Source organism: Apis dorsata, unplaced genomic scaffold (genome assembly GCF_000469605.1).
Source record: "Apis dorsata unplaced genomic scaffold, Apis dorsata 1.3 scaffold_132, whole genome shotgun sequence".
Classification (NCBI taxonomy): Eukaryota; Metazoa; Arthropoda; class Insecta; order Hymenoptera; family Apidae; genus Apis; species Apis dorsata.
This window is the reverse complement of record NW_006263425.1, coordinates 83,810-102,020: the sequence shown is the minus strand read 5'-3', so window position 1 is coordinate 102,020 and position 18,211 is coordinate 83,810. Positions and strand designations below refer to the sequence as shown.

At 27.7% G+C, this 18,211-nt stretch overlaps 5 protein-coding genes across 10 annotated transcripts in view; 3 read left to right on the top strand and 2 right to left on the bottom strand.

Moving 5' to 3' along the window:
- The window catches only part of LOC102675547, a 13,444-nt gene extending 8,111 nt beyond the window's left edge, over nucleotides 1-5,333 (top strand). For 3 of the 5 annotated variants that reach the window (XM_031509193.1, XM_031509196.1, XM_031509194.1), the window contains 9 exons: nucleotides 1-196; nucleotides 752-930; nucleotides 1,151-1,299; nucleotides 1,859-2,005; nucleotides 2,086-2,175; nucleotides 2,824-3,214; nucleotides 3,541-3,710; nucleotides 3,795-3,938; nucleotides 4,567-5,333. The exon at nucleotides 1-196 is cut by the window's left edge and continues 2 nt beyond it. In XM_031509193.1, the coding sequence (XP_031365053.1) occupies nucleotides 1-196; nucleotides 752-930; nucleotides 1,151-1,299; nucleotides 1,859-2,005; nucleotides 2,086-2,175; nucleotides 2,824-3,214; nucleotides 3,541-3,710; nucleotides 3,795-3,938; nucleotides 4,567-4,771 (1,671 nt within the window). In that variant the 3' untranslated portion in view covers nucleotides 4,772-5,333. The remainder of the gene's footprint in view (nucleotides 197-751; nucleotides 931-1,150; nucleotides 1,300-1,858; nucleotides 2,006-2,085; nucleotides 2,176-2,823; nucleotides 3,215-3,540; nucleotides 3,711-3,794; nucleotides 3,939-4,566) is intronic. The other 2 variants (XM_031509195.1, XM_031509197.1) reach the window with 1 other exon arrangement.
- Nucleotides 5,334-5,529: 196 nt separating this feature from the next.
- On the bottom strand, nucleotides 5,530-7,642 carry LOC102675685 (myb/SANT-like DNA-binding domain-containing protein 3). The gene is made up of 3 exons (XM_006612978.2): nucleotides 6,898-7,642; nucleotides 6,430-6,656; nucleotides 5,530-6,295 (listed from the first exon to the last, which is right to left on the bottom strand). Exons 1-3 carry the CDS (start codon nucleotides 7,164-7,166, stop codon nucleotides 5,895-5,897), a joined length of 897 nt encoding a protein of 298 aa, XP_006613041.1. The 5' UTR covers nucleotides 7,167-7,642; the 3' UTR covers nucleotides 5,530-5,894.
- LOC102675902 (TM2 domain-containing protein CG10795) lies at nucleotides 7,624-9,014 on the top strand. The gene is made up of 3 exons (XM_006612980.2): nucleotides 7,624-7,965; nucleotides 8,190-8,271; nucleotides 8,475-9,014. Exons 1-3 carry the CDS (start codon nucleotides 7,764-7,766, stop codon nucleotides 8,749-8,751), a joined length of 561 nt encoding a protein of 186 aa, XP_006613043.1. The 5' UTR covers nucleotides 7,624-7,763; the 3' UTR covers nucleotides 8,752-9,014.
- A 137-nt stretch (nucleotides 9,015-9,151) lies between these two features.
- LOC102674295 (myb-like protein U) lies at nucleotides 9,152-14,614 on the top strand. Its single transcript, XM_031509198.1, has 3 exons — nucleotides 9,152-9,477; nucleotides 9,851-12,792; nucleotides 12,970-14,614. The coding sequence occupies exons 1-3, from the start codon at nucleotides 9,400-9,402 to the stop codon at nucleotides 14,573-14,575; spliced, it is 4,626 nt and encodes a 1,541-aa protein (XP_031365058.1). The 5' UTR covers nucleotides 9,152-9,399; the 3' UTR covers nucleotides 14,576-14,614.
- Nucleotides 14,615-14,686: 72 nt separating this feature from the next.
- On the bottom strand, nucleotides 14,687-17,921 carry LOC102675223 (ATP-binding cassette sub-family B member 8, mitochondrial). 2 transcript variants are annotated; one of them, XM_006612974.2, is made up of 10 exons: nucleotides 17,634-17,921; nucleotides 17,193-17,517; nucleotides 16,952-17,116; nucleotides 16,424-16,837; nucleotides 16,050-16,361; nucleotides 15,748-15,971; nucleotides 15,491-15,665; nucleotides 15,248-15,426; nucleotides 15,005-15,152; nucleotides 14,687-14,929 (listed from the first exon to the last, which is right to left on the bottom strand). In XM_006612974.2, the coding sequence occupies exons 1-10, from the start codon at nucleotides 17,690-17,692 to the stop codon at nucleotides 14,849-14,851; spliced, it is 2,082 nt and encodes a 693-aa protein (XP_006613037.1). In that variant the 5' UTR covers nucleotides 17,693-17,921; the 3' UTR covers nucleotides 14,687-14,848. The 2 variants fall into 2 exon arrangements, with proteins under 2 accessions (XP_006613037.1, XP_006613039.1); XM_006612976.2 differs by lacking the exon at nucleotides 17,634-17,921 and having other exon boundaries at nucleotides 17,189-17,318.
- Nucleotides 17,922-18,211: the final 290 nt, after the last annotated feature.

The following is an 18,211-nucleotide window of genomic DNA, read 5'->3' as shown; positions in this document are numbered from 1 at the left end:
GATTTCGTGTGCAGATCTTTCAATTATCGTCCTTACGCAGCACCCTATGGAGCTGAAAGAGACAATTGTGAGTTGAGCGATCGCGACTCCAGAGATATGGACATGGGCAATCCTGTATATTATGACACGGGCTCCGATTACGACTTCTACGAGAGGAACAACGGCAGACAGGGAGCAGATACGGAGTGTCTCGACGGTAAGCGTCGTAGGAGACCCTGGACGACATCTACGTGGATCACGTGGAGCGATCTTTACGCAGCTGATCCATATTACAGGCGTTACTGATACAGCTTTGAATTATTGTACAGTTATTGTCGAACATTGTCACCTGGACTGTGTTTAATCAAATAAACCGTCTGTTTTTTCCAAGATCAACTTTTTTTTTACTTTTTGTTGCTTGGTCACATCCGTTGATATCGATTCTCCTTTGATTTCTGGTTGGAATGTGGAATACTCTTGAATATTTCTTCTGAAAATTAGAAATAGAGAAGAATGAAAAATTGATTTTTTGGTTTGATTTTATATATATGAGTCATTTTTAGATTTTAAAATTGATCAACTTCATTTTTTTTTTCCTTTTAAGTCTCAATTTTAATATATATAATTAAAATGTATAATTAAGCTTTAAGTTTTCAGAAATCAAATTATTGGTCTCCATGAAATTGTTTGTTTGACATTTAATTAATATTTACGATTTGTTAAATAGAAATCAATGAAGAACAAGTAAATTATGTTTTTATGGTCGTTTTAGTGAGTCAAGTGTGTAGCGAAGACGGGATGGAATTTACTTTAAGGACACCGGAAGGATTCATTGGTCGGATTTATACTTATGGCTATTACGATCGCTGTTTCTTCCGTGGAAATGGAGGAACTGTGAATGTTCTTCGAATCAGTGGTCCCCAGGGTTATCCCGAATGCGGCACTCAAAGAGTAAGAAACTTGTTTTGTCGCTGCTTTTTCAAAAAACATTTTTAAAAAAATCTCATTTCTTCTTCTTCTTTTTTTTTTGTTTTTTGAGAAACAAACAATTTTTGAGATCTCTCATTTACAATTAATTGAATAAAATTTTTTAGATATTTTATTAAAAAAAGAATCAAAATTTTTATCTTATATTTTTTATTTTTATAATAAATTCGACTTACAATTGCAGTACGGCGATACAATGACGAACATCGTCGTAGTACAATTCTCAGACTACGTGCAAACCGGAAGGGATAAACGTTTCAATCTCACCTGTCTATTTCGAGGCCCTGGCGAAGCTGTCGTCACATCCGGCTACATCGGTGCCGGGTATGCCAGGTCATATCGATTGAGAAACCGTGTCTTGCACCCGGTACACTTAATTAAACAGTCCGACCGACGGTCAACTAATTTGGAATGCAAAATGTACCGCATTCCTTTACTGCATGAATCCTGGTGCAAGCACACTTGATTAATTTATTTTAATACCACTAGAGTTTCTTCGTTGAAAATCATCTGATCCTGTAATCATAAATTTAAATATTGTTTGTAGAAAATTTAGAAAATATCATAACTGATTTGTTTGAAATAAATGGGAATAATAATTTTTAAAAAATATATTTTACGATTTGTAGATTTAATGATTTGTAGATTTTGTTATATAGAACTTATATTACAATGTTAAAATCAGAAATGCTAAATGATATTTTAAGTATTGAAATTGTAAGATAATTAATATAATATTTAAATAATTTTTGTAAAAATAAATTTTCAATAAGAAAAATAATATCATTATTGCTTGATATAAAAAAAAAAATATTGAAGTGCTATATTCTATGTCTTTAAAAAAAGGAAAGAATAGAATTAACTTAATCGAATTCATAATTATCTTGTGTAGATCAGGGTCTCCAATCCCAATCGAGTACCTTCCAGCAGAAAATACTCTGAGTTCTCGAGTGCGTTTGCTGATTTTATATCAGGGCAGGCCTACGACGACTATTGCTGTTGGAGATCCACTCACATTTAGGCTAGAAGCACAAGATGGGTATGTAATATTTATTTTTCTTTTAATATCAATTTGTTTTAAAAAAATGAAATGTAATTTTTTGATAATATTTTTTATAGATACAATTATGTAACTGACATTTTTGCTACTAATGTCATAGCAAGGGATCCATATTCAGGAAGAAGTGTTCAACTTATAGATAGATATGGGTAAGTATATATTATTGTAAATTATTATTTAATTATCATATTTATCATATTTGTTAATAATTAATTTATTATATCAAATTTTTCAATAAAAATAAACGAAGAAAAATATTTTTGTGTTTTAATAATAAAGAAATTTTGATTGATTTCTTAATAATAGAAATAATCTGATTTGCTTGACCTTTTATATATCTAACTATTTTATTTAATTAAACAATCTACTTGAATTCATTTAATTTATCTAATCTATTTATTTATATCTTTTTTATTAATTTTATTTATTTTATATGATTAATTTAGTTTGCCAAATAAATTTTAAATCATCTTGAAATTGATTTGTTAAAACTTAAATGCTAAAACTTATTGTACATCTAATGTTACCTAGTTTCTTTTACTTATGTAAACTATTTATTCACAGAAATTTTAATTTAGTTTATCTGTCATAATTTGCCATCCTATTAACTTATCTAATTGATCTATCTAATAATTATCTATCTTAATAAACCAAAGATATTTATCTAATCTATTTAATTCATTTCAGAAAGTTGATTTATTTAAATTTAATAATTTGTCTATATTTCAACAAATATTTAAAAATAATGCAAAACCAAAAATCTTCTTAAAAATAAAATATTCAATTTGTTCACACAGTTGTCCAGTAGACAATTACGTATTCCCTGGATTAGATCGTTTGCGGGATGGTGACAGTCTCGAAGCACGTTTCAACGCTTTCAAAATCCCTGAATCCAATTTCTTGGTGTTCGAGGCGACAGTGCGAACATGTCGAGACGGTTGTCAACCAGCTTATTGCTCGGGTGGTACCGGAAGGAGCGAACCATCCTTTGGAAGACGTCGAAGAGACCTGTCGCAAAATGACACGATCGCTGAGGAAAACGAAATAAGCATTATAACAGAGAATAATACAAATGACACGTCCTCGAATTCGACGTTCGTCGTTGAAGACACTGTCACCAAAGAAGAAGAAGAAAAGGCGGAAGAGGAAGAGGAAGAGGAGGAGGAACACGTGAGAGAAATGATCGAGGTAAAAAAGAAAAAGAAATAAAGAGAAAGCAAACTTTATAATGATATTAAGAAAATAATTCTTTTTAAATTATTATTGGAATAATTGAGACGATTATAATGGAAATTTTAACTTCATTGACCTATTTCTAAATTAAGTGATGAAATGAAAATAATTATTTTTAAATTTCAATATATATAACTTTATATTTCAAATTATTTGTTGTAATTTGGAAATCTTGAATATATATATTTTTCTTTCTTTCTATTAATGAAATTATTTAAAATAAGAAATTTAATACAAGCACATTTCAAAAACAAAAGAAAATGTGTCTAAATGAGTTGCAGGTTTTGGATTCAAGGATGGATATTGATGAAGAAACTGTGGTCGAAAAGCAAACTACTATAATGGAGAGTGTCTGCATAACTCCTAACGAATATTATGGACTAGTAACAGCAGTGGCAGTGCTGGTAGTACTTTTAGCATCCGTGGTATTGTTATCCATGTTGATATACAGGTACACATTATAAATTATGATTTATCTTTGATATGTTAATTAATATATTTACAAAAGTAAATTAATTTATATAAACTGTTTCAGAAAATATGCTTACGCAATAATCACAAAGAATCGCAGAGTTGACAAAGCATGTAATCGAAGCAGTCATTCGGACGATGTTTATAGTAGTCGTGTTAACAATTTCTCTTTCTTAAGATCGGGTCTTCAGAAACCATTTCAGTCTACGTACGTAATCGTTATCGGACATTTATATAGTTTACAATATTTTATAATTTTTAAAAACACTTTTATCAATATTAAAATTAATTAAGATATTTAAAAACTTATCTAGAAAACTTATCTTATTTTGATTACCAAATGCAAATATGTGGGAATTAATTATATGTTATATTAAATCATGATATGGTAATCATTTTTTAAATATCGATAATTATTATAATTGTATTATCGTATAGTAATTTTAAAATCTGAGATTCAACATAGTCCTTGAAAGAAATAAAATATACTTTATATTGTATATAAATATAAAAATTATAATGCGTTAAATGATATTAAAAACAAATCTAAAAACTTTCTTAAAGAAAAAGTCAAGCAATTTTTTGCAATTAAAAATAAATTTTTCAAAAATTGAATTTTTAAATCCCATTTTTTAACAAAAATATCTCCAACATATATAATATTTTAATTTCAAAGCTACACTAACATTTTCTACTATAAATATAGTAGTAGATTTATTCAAACGTCATTCATGTTTGACAAATGGTTTAATGGCTCTTAACACTTTCAACGTGAAATTTGATATTTATTCACCAATATATTACCTGAAGTTGATGTATATTCGTTCGATCCACAGGTCGATCTCCCGATCAATGAGTAACGTGATCGGTCAACGCGTGAGCTCGTCATCGACTGCTCTGGAAGGCGCAGTAGGATTGTCATCCAGTAGAAGAACCGGCTTTGACCCTAGCGAACCGATCTACACCGATCCATCATTGTTCGAGGTTGCTCGTTGCTCGTCGCCTAAACCTGTCCTCGATGATAACTTCCATCTTATGTGAAGATCAAATCTCGTTAAATATTTCTTCTTAAAACGTGAACTTGGCGTTAGTTCAACATTCGAGACTTGAAAATAGAGAAATAGAGACATTAATGGGTTTTCTATTGTAATCAAAGAAAATAGGAAAATTTGGATAAAATTGTCATCTCACAATTCTTTAACAAAATTTAATTTCATTGATATTAGGATTTAAAAATACTTGATATATAGTATTGTTGTAATAATTTGATTAATGAATCATTTATAGACTTCGTTGATCTTCGAAATATTAGATTGTTCTTTCTATTACGATTTTTTTCTCTACTATTTTTTCCATTTTCATGATTTCAAATACAGCTAGTCAAATTCATTGACCACTGCCAGCTACGACTGCCATGTCGATAAACTGACGTATTATATACTGTCATTGATTTATTATGAGTTTACTATGAATCAAGATTATTCTCTTTATCTATTGTTCAAACTTTTATATAGAGATATAATGATTGTATATTAACTCGTTACTTTCCTAGAGAAGATATTTATAATTATTTAGTATTAATTTTTTTCAAGAGAAATCTGGAAAACATTCAAAAATTTAGCAATCATAAAAAAATGTTTAGAATGCAATCTTCAATAATCTATTAAAAATAAGTTGATAAATTTTATAAAAAAAAGTAAAATTTAAGATCTTTTTTATCTAATTCTCTAATTTATTTTCTGATAAAAACAGCAATTATTTTTTTGAATTGAATTTTAAAAATTATAATTAGCTTTTTACAATACGATATTTTCAACTTATATATTCAGTTTTTAAATTAGCATGATAAAATGAGACTATTTATAGCTTTTATATGAAATAACCTATAAAACCATCAAAACAAAGATTAAAAAGAAAATCCTCGTTCGTATTTAAAAAACATTACCTATTATGGAATCATAAATAACTAGCATTACGGGCTTTTATTTATTATGATTTCAATTGTAGTTAGAAAGAAATTCCAAATAATAAACAGATATACATAAATAGAATATCGTTCAGTTATATTTAGTCTAAGATAATCTCCTGTTTTTTATTCCTATAATAAAATGAATAAAGACATCGCACGAAGCCATCATGAATATATTCATTTTATTCTCTTCGGTCAATCTTCCTTTATCCTATCTAACTTATAAGTAAAAAGAAGCATCCTTAGCCTAGCCTCTTCTTTACGATAGTGAGCCTCTTCTAATTTAATCCTGGCCTCCTCTTTTAACATAGCAGCGATATCAACTTTCATCTGTGCCTCTGATAAAGCCAATACATGTAATTCTTCCTCTTTATGAAGGGATCTTTTCGTCCTTCGGGGTTGTTCATGAACAATTGAAGGGGAAAACATCGTTTGTGTTGCATTTGATTTGAAAATAAGTCGATTTTTCTCCACTGTTTCATCTTTGTCTAATTGTTCCGGCACAGGTGACTCCAAATCTTTTTTAGATTTGTCGAAACAGTCAGTTACTGGACCGTATGATAACGAATTCGAATCGATTTTACTGCTGATGGAATCTGAGGTAAAGGAATTGTATATGTATTTAAAAAAATATCATACTTTTATTTAATGGTATATCTTTTTTATTTAGTAGCAAATTTTGAAAATCTGAGTTACGCAAAAAAAAAAAAGGAAAAGATGAGAGTATAACCTGTATCTTTACAATTATTTTCCTCTTTCGAGATTTGTTTCGAAGGTTTTATAGTACACACAGTTTGCAACGTAAATGGTTCAGATTCCTTTGGTTCAAACATAACATTTGGCGGTAAACCTATAGTTCCGGTAGGAATAGGAACATCTGGTATGGAATTTCTATTTTCCCAACTTTTTGACCGTGTGTGATCTTTGGACAGATGACAAAAATTTTTTGAAACACCGCTGAAAAAATTAATAAAAAATATTTATTTCATATTTTTAATAATATTAATAAAAATAGATTGATTTAATAAAAATAAGAATACAAATTTATATAAAAATAATTATTTAAAATAAAAAAAAAAATAAAAAGAACAATAATGATAAATGAAATACTTTATACATAGTACAAGTAGTCGAATATTCCCGCGCTTTTATAAAACAATATACACGAAAAATAATACCGTGAATGTATTATATTTACCGCAATTTCTTCTCTTCGCGATTTCGTTTACATGCTTTCATGTTTTCCCAACAGCGTCTTAACTGTACAGCTGAACGTATTCCTTGTGGACCTACCATTGAATTGTATTCGTTGGCCAATTGAGACCATGCTGATTTTCGTTTATACATCGATATTGGATCGGACCTTTTATCTTCGATATCTTCGTACTTATTTATCAAGGTTATCAAAATTTCTCGTTCCTCGAAGCTATAAGTTTTTCGAGTGCTTTTCAACGACGAAGAAGCCATTTTAGCACAGAAAAAATGCTCAACTATCACGTCGGTCTTCCACTGTTTGTTTCTTCCCACCAACGTAACTTAATGCAATCTTGTACAAGTTTTTCTTATAATCAATGCATTATAATAGTTTCGATACAACAATTAAGAATAAAATCATGAGATGAAATATTGTTCATTGTAAAGTTTGGAACTTGTCTATGATATATGTCTTAACCATTAATGTACATCCATTAATATATTTTATTTTAATATATTACATTTAATCGAATTAGAATTTCGAAAAGGCATTATATTATTTAATATAAGTAATTGTCTGTTTTGTGAGATACTTAACTGATATAATTCAAGTGTTGAAATTCCAATTTATTATATATTTTTAAAATATTTCACTCGTTGATGTGATGTATTTGACGTTAACGGATAAACTGGCGCCAAAGAAAATAAAATATAGTTCGTGAATATTCCAAGTAGTTGGCGCCAGAGTAAAATCGTTTTAATGGCAGTGCTTTCAAAATACAAACATGCACAGGATGTCACGAAACTACAGGAGACAGTGGATCCAGTGACAGTGTGGTATCCGTAGTAATTGTTATAAAATGAAACGGCATGTTCCATCTGATGCAATTCCTTAGCGGACTCCTTTTGCTTCTTCTTTCGATACCGCTGAGCAATGGTGTGGATTATACGTACGAAATCGACTGCAGTAACCTACGAATGGGACAATACATCTGTCCTCATCCCGATTATGATTTCATAGATCCAAAAACGCAACAACCAAAAGGATGTACGAAAGAAAATAAAGCCAAAGGTACGTAAAATTCTTATGTCTTTTCATTATTCGCAAATCTGAAAAAATTTGACATAACCTATATCTAAAATTAAAAAAATGTGCATTTTCACTGATAATTTAATTCTTTTCTATTTTATTTTATTTATTGATGTTTAAATATTTATTATCTTCCTTAGTTTTGTAACGAGTATAATTTTATATATGTGAAATTTGAAATTACATGTTCATTATCTTGTTGTTAGTGTTATGTCTGGCTGCGGATGGCCTCATTTGTACAGAAACAAAAAATAATACGTTTAAGAAGGATATTCCTTGTAAATGGACGTAAGTATACATAAAAATAATTTGTTTACCAAATTAAAATTTGAATGTTTCAAACAAAATGCAAAAAATATTTGCAATATTCAAAATGTTTATAAACATCAAGATATAATTTAAAAGTGTACATAACAATTATATATTTAAAATTTAAGCATGTAAACAAAACATACAGTAAGTAAAATTTCTTTTTTTATTAATATTTACAGAAATGGATATTCCTTCGAAACATCATTGTTACTTTCTATATTTCTTGGCATGTTTGGGGCAGATAGATTTTATCTAGGGTATCCAGCATTGGGCTTGCTTAAGCTAAGCACTTTGGGATTTCTCTTTCTTGGTCAATTTGCCGATGTAATACTTATTGCAACACAAATTGTAGGACCTGCAGATGGTTCGCATTATGTGATGCCATATTATGGTGCAGGAATTCACATTGTGACAAGTAATAACTTTACATACAGAGTGCCACAATACGATTGTTGAACAATTTCTACATACAGAAATAATGATAATCAATCTAAAAATTGTACAGCCCCTGCTTTAATCACGAACAACGATATGCAATCCTAGAATTGAGTCCTATTTCAGCAAACTTGGGAGAAAATTATGTGTATGCTATTTTAATGGACAAACAGAAGAGAATCATCTTGTAGATATGTATTTCAACGAAATATTGTATATACAGATTTGTTACTGACTTATTACCTATTGCCAGTATAGTCGTGTAATAAATATTTGTTTTTATTTCTAAGTGTTCCTTCCTTCCCTTCCTCACAGATTTTATATATATCTTTAAATTTATGGGTATTGCATTTTTTTTTTTTATATACTGCATATCAGAAAGTTTAATTTTTACGTGCTTACCGACATATTTAAACATAATTAATTAAACAATCATAATTAAGAGAACAAAATATAAACTTGATTACGCACTTTTTGTATTGTCAAAAATGACGTTAATCGCTATTATCGCAGTTTAATTATTATCTAGCACGTCTTTGATATAAAAGTACTGGAACGCGTTACCTTGATATTCAGAAAACTTTCAGCAGTGGTAAAAGTTTGTGTTCTCTGATCAGAAAAGTGAAAAAAAAAAAAAACTTCAATTCGATTAATGTAGCATCATCGAATATGAAAAGTTTTATTATAATTTTGTTATTTCAATTTCTCATCTTAATTGTAGTTAGTCAACCAGTGAACAAACTAACTGTGAGTTTTTTTATCACTTTATTATTTTAATTTCATCTACTTTGATAATTAAGTAAAAAAAAAATTTTATAAATTATTTTTCATATTTGTTATTTAAAAAAAAAATAAATTAGAATTAACGTAATAAATTTAATATAATTATTTTACTTATATGAATTAAATATTTTTCATTTACCTTATTAAAACTGCTTTTTTTTATAAATAAATAACATCATTAAAAGAAAAATCAATAGATAGAAAATAAAAAATATATAATTATCAAATATTTCATAAATTCATCTTTTCTACTAACAATTTTTTAAAACAATAGTTCAACAATAAATCTTCAAAATTTTACATAATCTTATATAAATGAACTCCTAATTATCTGCAGGACAATGATACAGATATCACAAATTATGGAGTGCACAGATATCCCAGAACTTTAATTTCTTTTCCACCTTGCAAGATGAACCAATATTTCGACAAAGAAAAAGGTTTTTGTTTGAATGTACTCGGTGGTGGTAAAGCACTTTATATAAATAATACATCTTGCGGAACAAATGTGTTGAAGCCACACTGTTTCAATCCAAGATATTATTACATCTGTAAGAAGAATAAAACCATTCTGGCACAATGTTCTCAAAACAAGCATTTCGAAGTTCATTTACAAAAATGCATTTTGATATATCATGGAAAAAACACTCCTAATAAAACCAATTCCAATAGTTGTCAAAAAGTAGGTATATTTCCAATTCCTAATGATTGTCATCAATTCTATACTTGTACAGTTTATGGTCATCGAATGAAACAAAACTTTTACATATGTCCAAAAAATATGGCCTTTGACACGAAGACAGAAATGTGTAAACCCTCAAGTACTTGCAAAGAATCAAGATTATCTTCCACGTGTTTATTTAGCAGTGAGAAAGAAGATATGACTCTAGAGGAAGCAAATATGTTCTTAAGACTGGACAAAAAGGAGAAATCATTAATGTGTGAAACGATATTTACGAGTGATGAGGAAATTATGACTACTGAGAGGAATTACAATAATGATGGAATTAAATCGACAACTATTTCTTATAACAAGCCGTCTGTATCTCAATTTACAGAACCCAGCGATAGGAAATTTATTACAACCACGATCGAACGTGCTTCGGGAACATCACATTCTATAAACACTGTCGCTTCCGAAATATATACAACTGCGATGTATTCGCCAACTAACGAAGAAATCACGTATACGACAGAGCAAAATTTACCAACAGAAATAAAAAAGAATGGAGAAGAAAATCTAGAATCGTCAACTTCAAAAGAATCTTACAAACAAGAACATAATGGAAAAACAATTAATAATAACGTACAATCAACTGATGCAATGAAAACATTTCCCACTGAACCAACAATTTTAGATGACACAACTTCTAGAGAAACAAAAATTGAAAAACAACTAGGTATAAAAATAAAAACTCATCCAAACGAGTCGCCTAATTTTGAAAATCAATATAGTACAACAACGGCAGAATTTAATGATGCAACTCATTACTGGTACATATCACATAGTACATCGGCCACAGAAGACTTGAATGAACCATTAACTACTGAAGAACAGACTACCGATTTGTCATTAACAACAATTAATGGCAGTTTTGATAAAGAAGAACATACAAAAATAAATTCAAATGATCAATCTTCGGAAATTCCTAATATTACACAACCAAATATAGAAATATCAACTAGTACAATAGCTACAGAAAACTTGAATGAACCAATAGCTACTGAAGAAGATGGTGCGCATTTGCCATTAACAACAATTAATGGCAATCTTGATGAAGAAGAACATACAAAAATAAATTCAAATGATCAATCTTCGGAAATTCCTAATTTTACACAACCAAAAATAGAAATATCAACTAGTACAATAGCTACAGAAAACTTGAATGAACCAATAGCTACTGAAGAATATGTTGCTCATTTGCCATTAACAACAAGTAATGGCAATCTTGATGAAGAAGAACATACAAAAATAAATTCAAATGATGAATCTTCGGAAATTCCTAATATTACACAACCAAATATAGATATACCAAATAGTACCCCAGCCACAGACGATTTGAATAAATCATTAACTACTGAAGAACAACTTACCGATTTGTCCCCCACAACAATTAATGGCAGTCTTAATAAAGTAGACCATACAAAAATAAATAATCTAGCGTCAGAAATTCTTAATACTACACAACCAAATATAGAAATACTAGATAGTACACCAGCAATAAAAGATTTGAATGAACCAACACCTATTGAAGAAGAGATTACCGACTTGCCATCAACAACAATTAATGGCAATGTTGATGAAAAAGAACATACAAAAATAAATTCAAATGATCAATCTTCGGAAATTCCTCATATTACAGAACCAAATATAGAAATATCAACTAGTACAATAGCTACAGAAAACTTGAATGAACCAATAGCTACTGAAGAATATGTTACTGATTTGCCATCAACAACAATTAATGGCAATCTTGATGAAGAAAAACATACAAAAATAAATTCAAATGATCAATCTTCGGGAATTCCTAATATTACACAACCAAATATAGAAATATCAACTAGTACAATAGCTACAGAAAACTTGAATGAACCAATAGCTACTGAAGAATATGTTGCTCATTTGCCATTAACAACAATTAATGGCAATCTTAATGAAGTAGAACATACAAAAATAAATTTAAATGATCTATCGTCAGAAATTCTTAATACTACACAACCAAATATAGAAATACTAGATAGTACACCAGCAATAAAAGACTTGAATGAACCAATAACTACTGAAGAACAGATTACCAATTTGCCATCAACAAGAATTAATGTCAATCTTGATGAAGAAGAACGGACAAAAATAAATTCAAATGATCCATTTTCAGAAATTCCTCATATTACACAACCAAATGTAGAAATATCAACTAGTTCAATAGCTACAGAAACCTTGAATGAACCAATAACTACTGAAGAACAGATTACCAATTTGCCATCAACAAGAATTAATGTCAATCTTGATGAAGAAGAACATACAAAAATAAATTCAAATGATCCATTTTCAGAAATTCCTCATATTACACAACCAAATGTAGAAATATCAACTAGTATACCAGCAGCAAAAGATTTGAATGAACTAACAGCTATTGAAGAAGAGATTACCGATTTGCCATCAACAACAACTAATAGCAATCTCGATGAAAATGAACATACAAAAATAAATTCAAATGATCAATCTTCGGAAATTCCTAATATTACACAACCAAATATAGATATACCAAATAGTACACCAGCCACAGACGATTTGAATAAATCATTAACTACTGAAGAACATGTTAATGATTTGCCATTAACAACAATTAATGTCAATCTTGATGAAGAAGAACATACAAAAATAAATTCAAATGATGAATCTTCGGAAATTCCTAATTTTACACAACCAAATATAGAAATATCAACTAGTACAATAGTCACAGAAAACTTGAATGAATTAGCTACTCAAAAAGAAATAATGGATTTACCATCCGCAACAATTAATGACAATCCTGATATAGAAAAACCAGAAATAAATTTAAATGATTCATCTTCAAACATTCTTAATACTCCACAACCAAATATAGAAATATCAACTAGTACAAGAGTCACAGACAACTTGAATGAATTAGCTACTCAAAAAGAAATAATGGATTTACCATCCGCAACAATTAATGACAATCCTGATATAGAAAAACCAGAAATAAATTTAAATGATTCATCTTCAAACATTCTTAATACTCCACAACCAAATATAGAAATATCAAATAATACAGCAATTACAGAAGACTTGAATGAACCAATAGCTACTGAAGAACATATTACCGATTTGCCATCAACAACAATTAATGGCAATCCTGATGTAGAAATATCAGAAATAAATTTAAATGATTCATCTTTAGACATTCTTAATACTCCACAACCAAATATAGAAATACCAAATAATATACCAAAGACAATAAAATTCAATGAATCTATTGAAGAAGAAAATTCTGATTTTATATCAACAAATAACGATTCTGAAGTGAAAAAAGAGAAAAAAACAGATATAAATTTAAACGATCCATTGTCAGAAATACTTATTACTGGTATACCTAATATAGAAATGGAACACAGTATAGTAACAACAATGGAAGTTACTGAACAATCAACTTTCAAAATCGAAAGTTCTGATATTATTTCAGAAATTCCTTCCAATACCTTAACTAGTATCAAAGAAAATGATATACATACAATCATAAATTTAAATGATTCAATAGAAATTACTACTCCTAGTTTACAAAAACATGTTATGAATAGAGAAGAAACATTTATGAAAATATTAAATAACAAGAGAACTGAAAATAATATATCCGCTGAAACTGTTACAGATGCAGTGGCATCATCTATACTAGAAAACAATAACAATTTTGAGAATAATATAGCCCCAATTTCTGTTGACTCAGCAAGTTATTCTGGTATGATACCTGAGAACAAAATTGAGGAACCTATTTCAATACCAATTACAGATAGAATTGCTTTAAATAAAAATGAAGAAAATAATACACCATCGATAGAGTCTAATATAATAAAAACAAATTCTCCCATAGAAATAAATACAAAATATACAGCAACTTCTATTAATAAAAATTTAGATAATATTGGAAATGAAAAATTGATTCTTTCTTCTGATACAAATATAAATGAAGCTGATAAATCGATTTCACAAACAAATAAATTAACAACTAGTTTTCAAGATTTGATTGCTAAATGTAGAAATCATATGTCAGCAGAAACTACTACACAATCAACCAAATCAAATCCCACTAATGAAAAATATTCAGATCCATTTCATATGCAATCACATTCTCTGGTTTCAGATAAGAAAAACGCAGACAAGCAAAACAAAATTTTTGTAGAAGAAGACTCTTTATCGAAACGCATATACTCCGGAAAGATGATATCAAAAAATTTCATATTACCCATTACGTCAGCAGTGTTAAATTTCATTGATAAATTTGAATGCTATTTGAAAAATACGTTAATAAAGATATTTCACTGAAAAAAATATATAAATAATAAATATTAGTGAAAATGCAAATAGTAATTTAAATATTTACATTATTATATTATTTAAATATAATAAGCATAAGGATAAAATAAACAAATTATATATTATATTTCAAAATATGTGAATATATTATATATATTTATTATATCTATATAAATTAAGATCTGAGGTAGAATTTATTGAACATTTCTAGATATTATTATTATTTTAAAATAAATAATTATACCGCAAAAAAATTGTACTATATTTCAGAGTTCTAATATATCATGTATATTCTCTGTCTTGTTCATTTATTAAGGTGTAATATAAACCTTTCTTTTTAATAAGTTCTGTATGAGTACCCATCTGAAAATAAAATAAAATAATACATATTTAATTTGTATTCTACATTATTGTTGAATTGTATATTTCAATACATACTTCCGCAATTATTCCCCGTTGTAATACAACGATAATATCAGCATTTTTAATCGTACTTAATCTATGAGCAATTATTAAAACTGTTCTTCCTTGACTAACATTGTCTAATGCTTTTTGTACAATTCTTTCACTTTCATAATCTAACGCACTAAAATTTATTCCAAAAAATTTATTTAAAATTTATTGTAAAAATTATTTCAAACATACAGATTTATTAAAATATATGTTATCTATAACTTTTACCTTGTTGCTTCGTCCAAAATTAAAATAGATGGTCTTTTTAATAAGGCTCTTGCAATTGCGATACGTTGTTTTTGACCACCGGAAAGTTGTGCACCTTTTTCACCTACTTGTGTATTATATTTATTTGGGAATTTCATAATAAATTCATGGGCATTCGCTTCTTTAGCAGCTTCAATAATCTACGAATATTCAATAATAAATTTTGCAAAAACATAATTTTAATAAAATGTAAAAATTTCTTACGTCTTCATTTGTAGCATCCGGTTTTCCGTATCGTATATTTTCCATAATGCTAGTAGCAAATAAAATAGGTTCTTGATCTATATATCCCAAAACTTTACCTCGAAGATAACTAGCATTGAGTGACTTCAAATCTTTACCATCAATTATAATTGAACCATCATTAACATCATAAAATCTAAAATATTTTATATTATTTAATAAATTAAATCATGATAAAATTACGATTTATTTATTTATTTAACTCTAATTAAAAATACCTTTCTAGTAAAGCAGCTATAGTTGATTTTCCATTACCACTAGAACCAACAATAGCTACTTTTTTTCCAGCAGGAATGTGTAAGTTAAAATTTTTTAAAATAACATGATCTGGTCTGGTAGGATAACTAAATTTCACATCTTTAAAAGTAATATTTCCCGCTAATGATTGATTTTTAATAATTTCTCCACTAACTATCATTGGTGAAGGTGACATTTCTAGATACTAAAACAAAAAATTCTGAAATAAAATAAAAAAATTTTTTTATTTACATTATTATAAAATATAAAATTATATCTATACCTCAAAAATCCTAGCACCAGCGCTAATACCTTTAACATATGCTCCAAATAACAATGATATTTGCGATAAAGATTTTTGTATAGTCTGTGTGGCCATTAAAAATGCCATTAAATCTCCTGGAGATAATTGTCCAGTAGATAATAAATGTCCACCGAAATATAAAGTACAAAGTAAAATACCATTAAGAAATAAATTTGTTCCTCCTTGAAATAAACCAATTCCTAAACCTAGTTTTTCAAATAATGTTGATCCTAACACAGTTTCTTTACAAAACATTTCTATTTCTTTTTCTTCAGCTGCAAATGCTTTTACCTATAAAAAAGATATATTATAGATTAGAGGAATTCTATTGCCATTATCATACATGATATTACCGTTCTAATATTTTGTATGGCTTCCTCACAAACATGTGTAGACTTAGCAAGTTGATTTTGTGCCTCCATAGATAATTTTCTTAAGCCTTTTCCAAGCATTGTACCAATAAGAATTATGGTAGGCAAAGATAACACTGTAGCTGCAGCCAGTTGTGGTGAAATCCCTATTATAGAAACTATACATCCAATAATTTGTGTAATACTTCTTAAACCTTGTGATATGCAAGTCTTAAAAGTACTTTTAAAATCTTGAATATCGCTTGTTAATCGACTTACTATTTCACCACTATGATTTTTATCAAAGAATGTGATATCTTGCATCATAATTGATTTAAATAAATCTTGTTTTAAATTCATTGCTATTTTTTCTCCTACATGTGAAAGCATATAAATATAAACAAATGTAAAAAATGCCTAAAAATAAATGTAATTTTTTTAAATTACATAGTTTTTTCATTTAAATTATTTGATAAATAATAATTATTTCATAATAATAAAATTTTTCTTAATAAATTAATTATTACATACTTGTGCAATATACATACGTGCTAATGCAAATGCAGGTGTTGTTAATTGCAATAGCACAGCTTTCACAATATCTTCTTTACTTTGGCAAATTTTTGTTAATATATTTATTACATTTCCTATATTCTGTGGTATCCAAATATTTAATATAGCAACAATCATTGCACTCTAAAAATTATAAATAATTATATGAACATAAATAAAAAAAAATTTTTATATTATATGTACTTATTTAAATACTTACTGATAAAGCTATTATTAATTGCCAAATATATGGATATAAATATTCTAAAAATTTTTTCCATTTAAAGATTAATTCCTTATTATCCTTTTTAATATCTTCCTGAACTTTATATGCTTTGCCTTCAACAATTGAAGTGTGAGATTTTATTATGCATGTTCCTATTATACTACCTAATCCACCAAAACCAAATTTTAAAATTGATGAAACATTTTTTGATTTGTTAGTATTATTTATTATAACTTCTTTAATACTATTATTAAATTTTCTTTTTGTTATATCAAACGGTTTGCGTTTTTGTCTCCATATAAATAAAAGTAAAGAATCTCTATAATAAAATATTATATTATTTATTATATTTAATATATCGCATTTATTACATAAATTCTATTATAATTTATTATATAAGTGAAAAATGATAGAAAAATGATAACAAAATGATACCTTGGACATCTCGAATAATTAATATAATTTTTAAATAACACAGTTCGTAATATAGACATTTTTTAAAAATATTATTTTATACGTTATTCAATTACTAATAAACATATTAATATTCATATTATTCTTAATGATATGATTTGTCATATTTTGATTATTATGCAACAGTGAAATAATATTTATTTATCATTTTATCAGTAGAAACATTATCATTGAATAGTCTATTATATACAATGGATTAATAAATGACATTTGACGAGGTTAGGAAAATTCATAATAAAATACTGTGCACTCCCATATGGGAGCGCCATATGTAAAATACGACAATTTTGTTTCTGAAATTTATCACTAGATAGCACTTACTGTGCTATTCATTTTTATAGCTTCTTTATTATATTCGTGTTAGAATAGACGGTTCTAATCTAGTGCTAGAATGATTTTGAAATAATAATGATGTATCAAATCAAAAGTTAAAATTAATCAATGTGAAAAAAAAATTTGTATACCTGTACGTCAAGTTCAATTATCTTAGGATAATTTTTTAACGAAATTTCTTTTAATGAAGAAAGTAGGTTAGTATT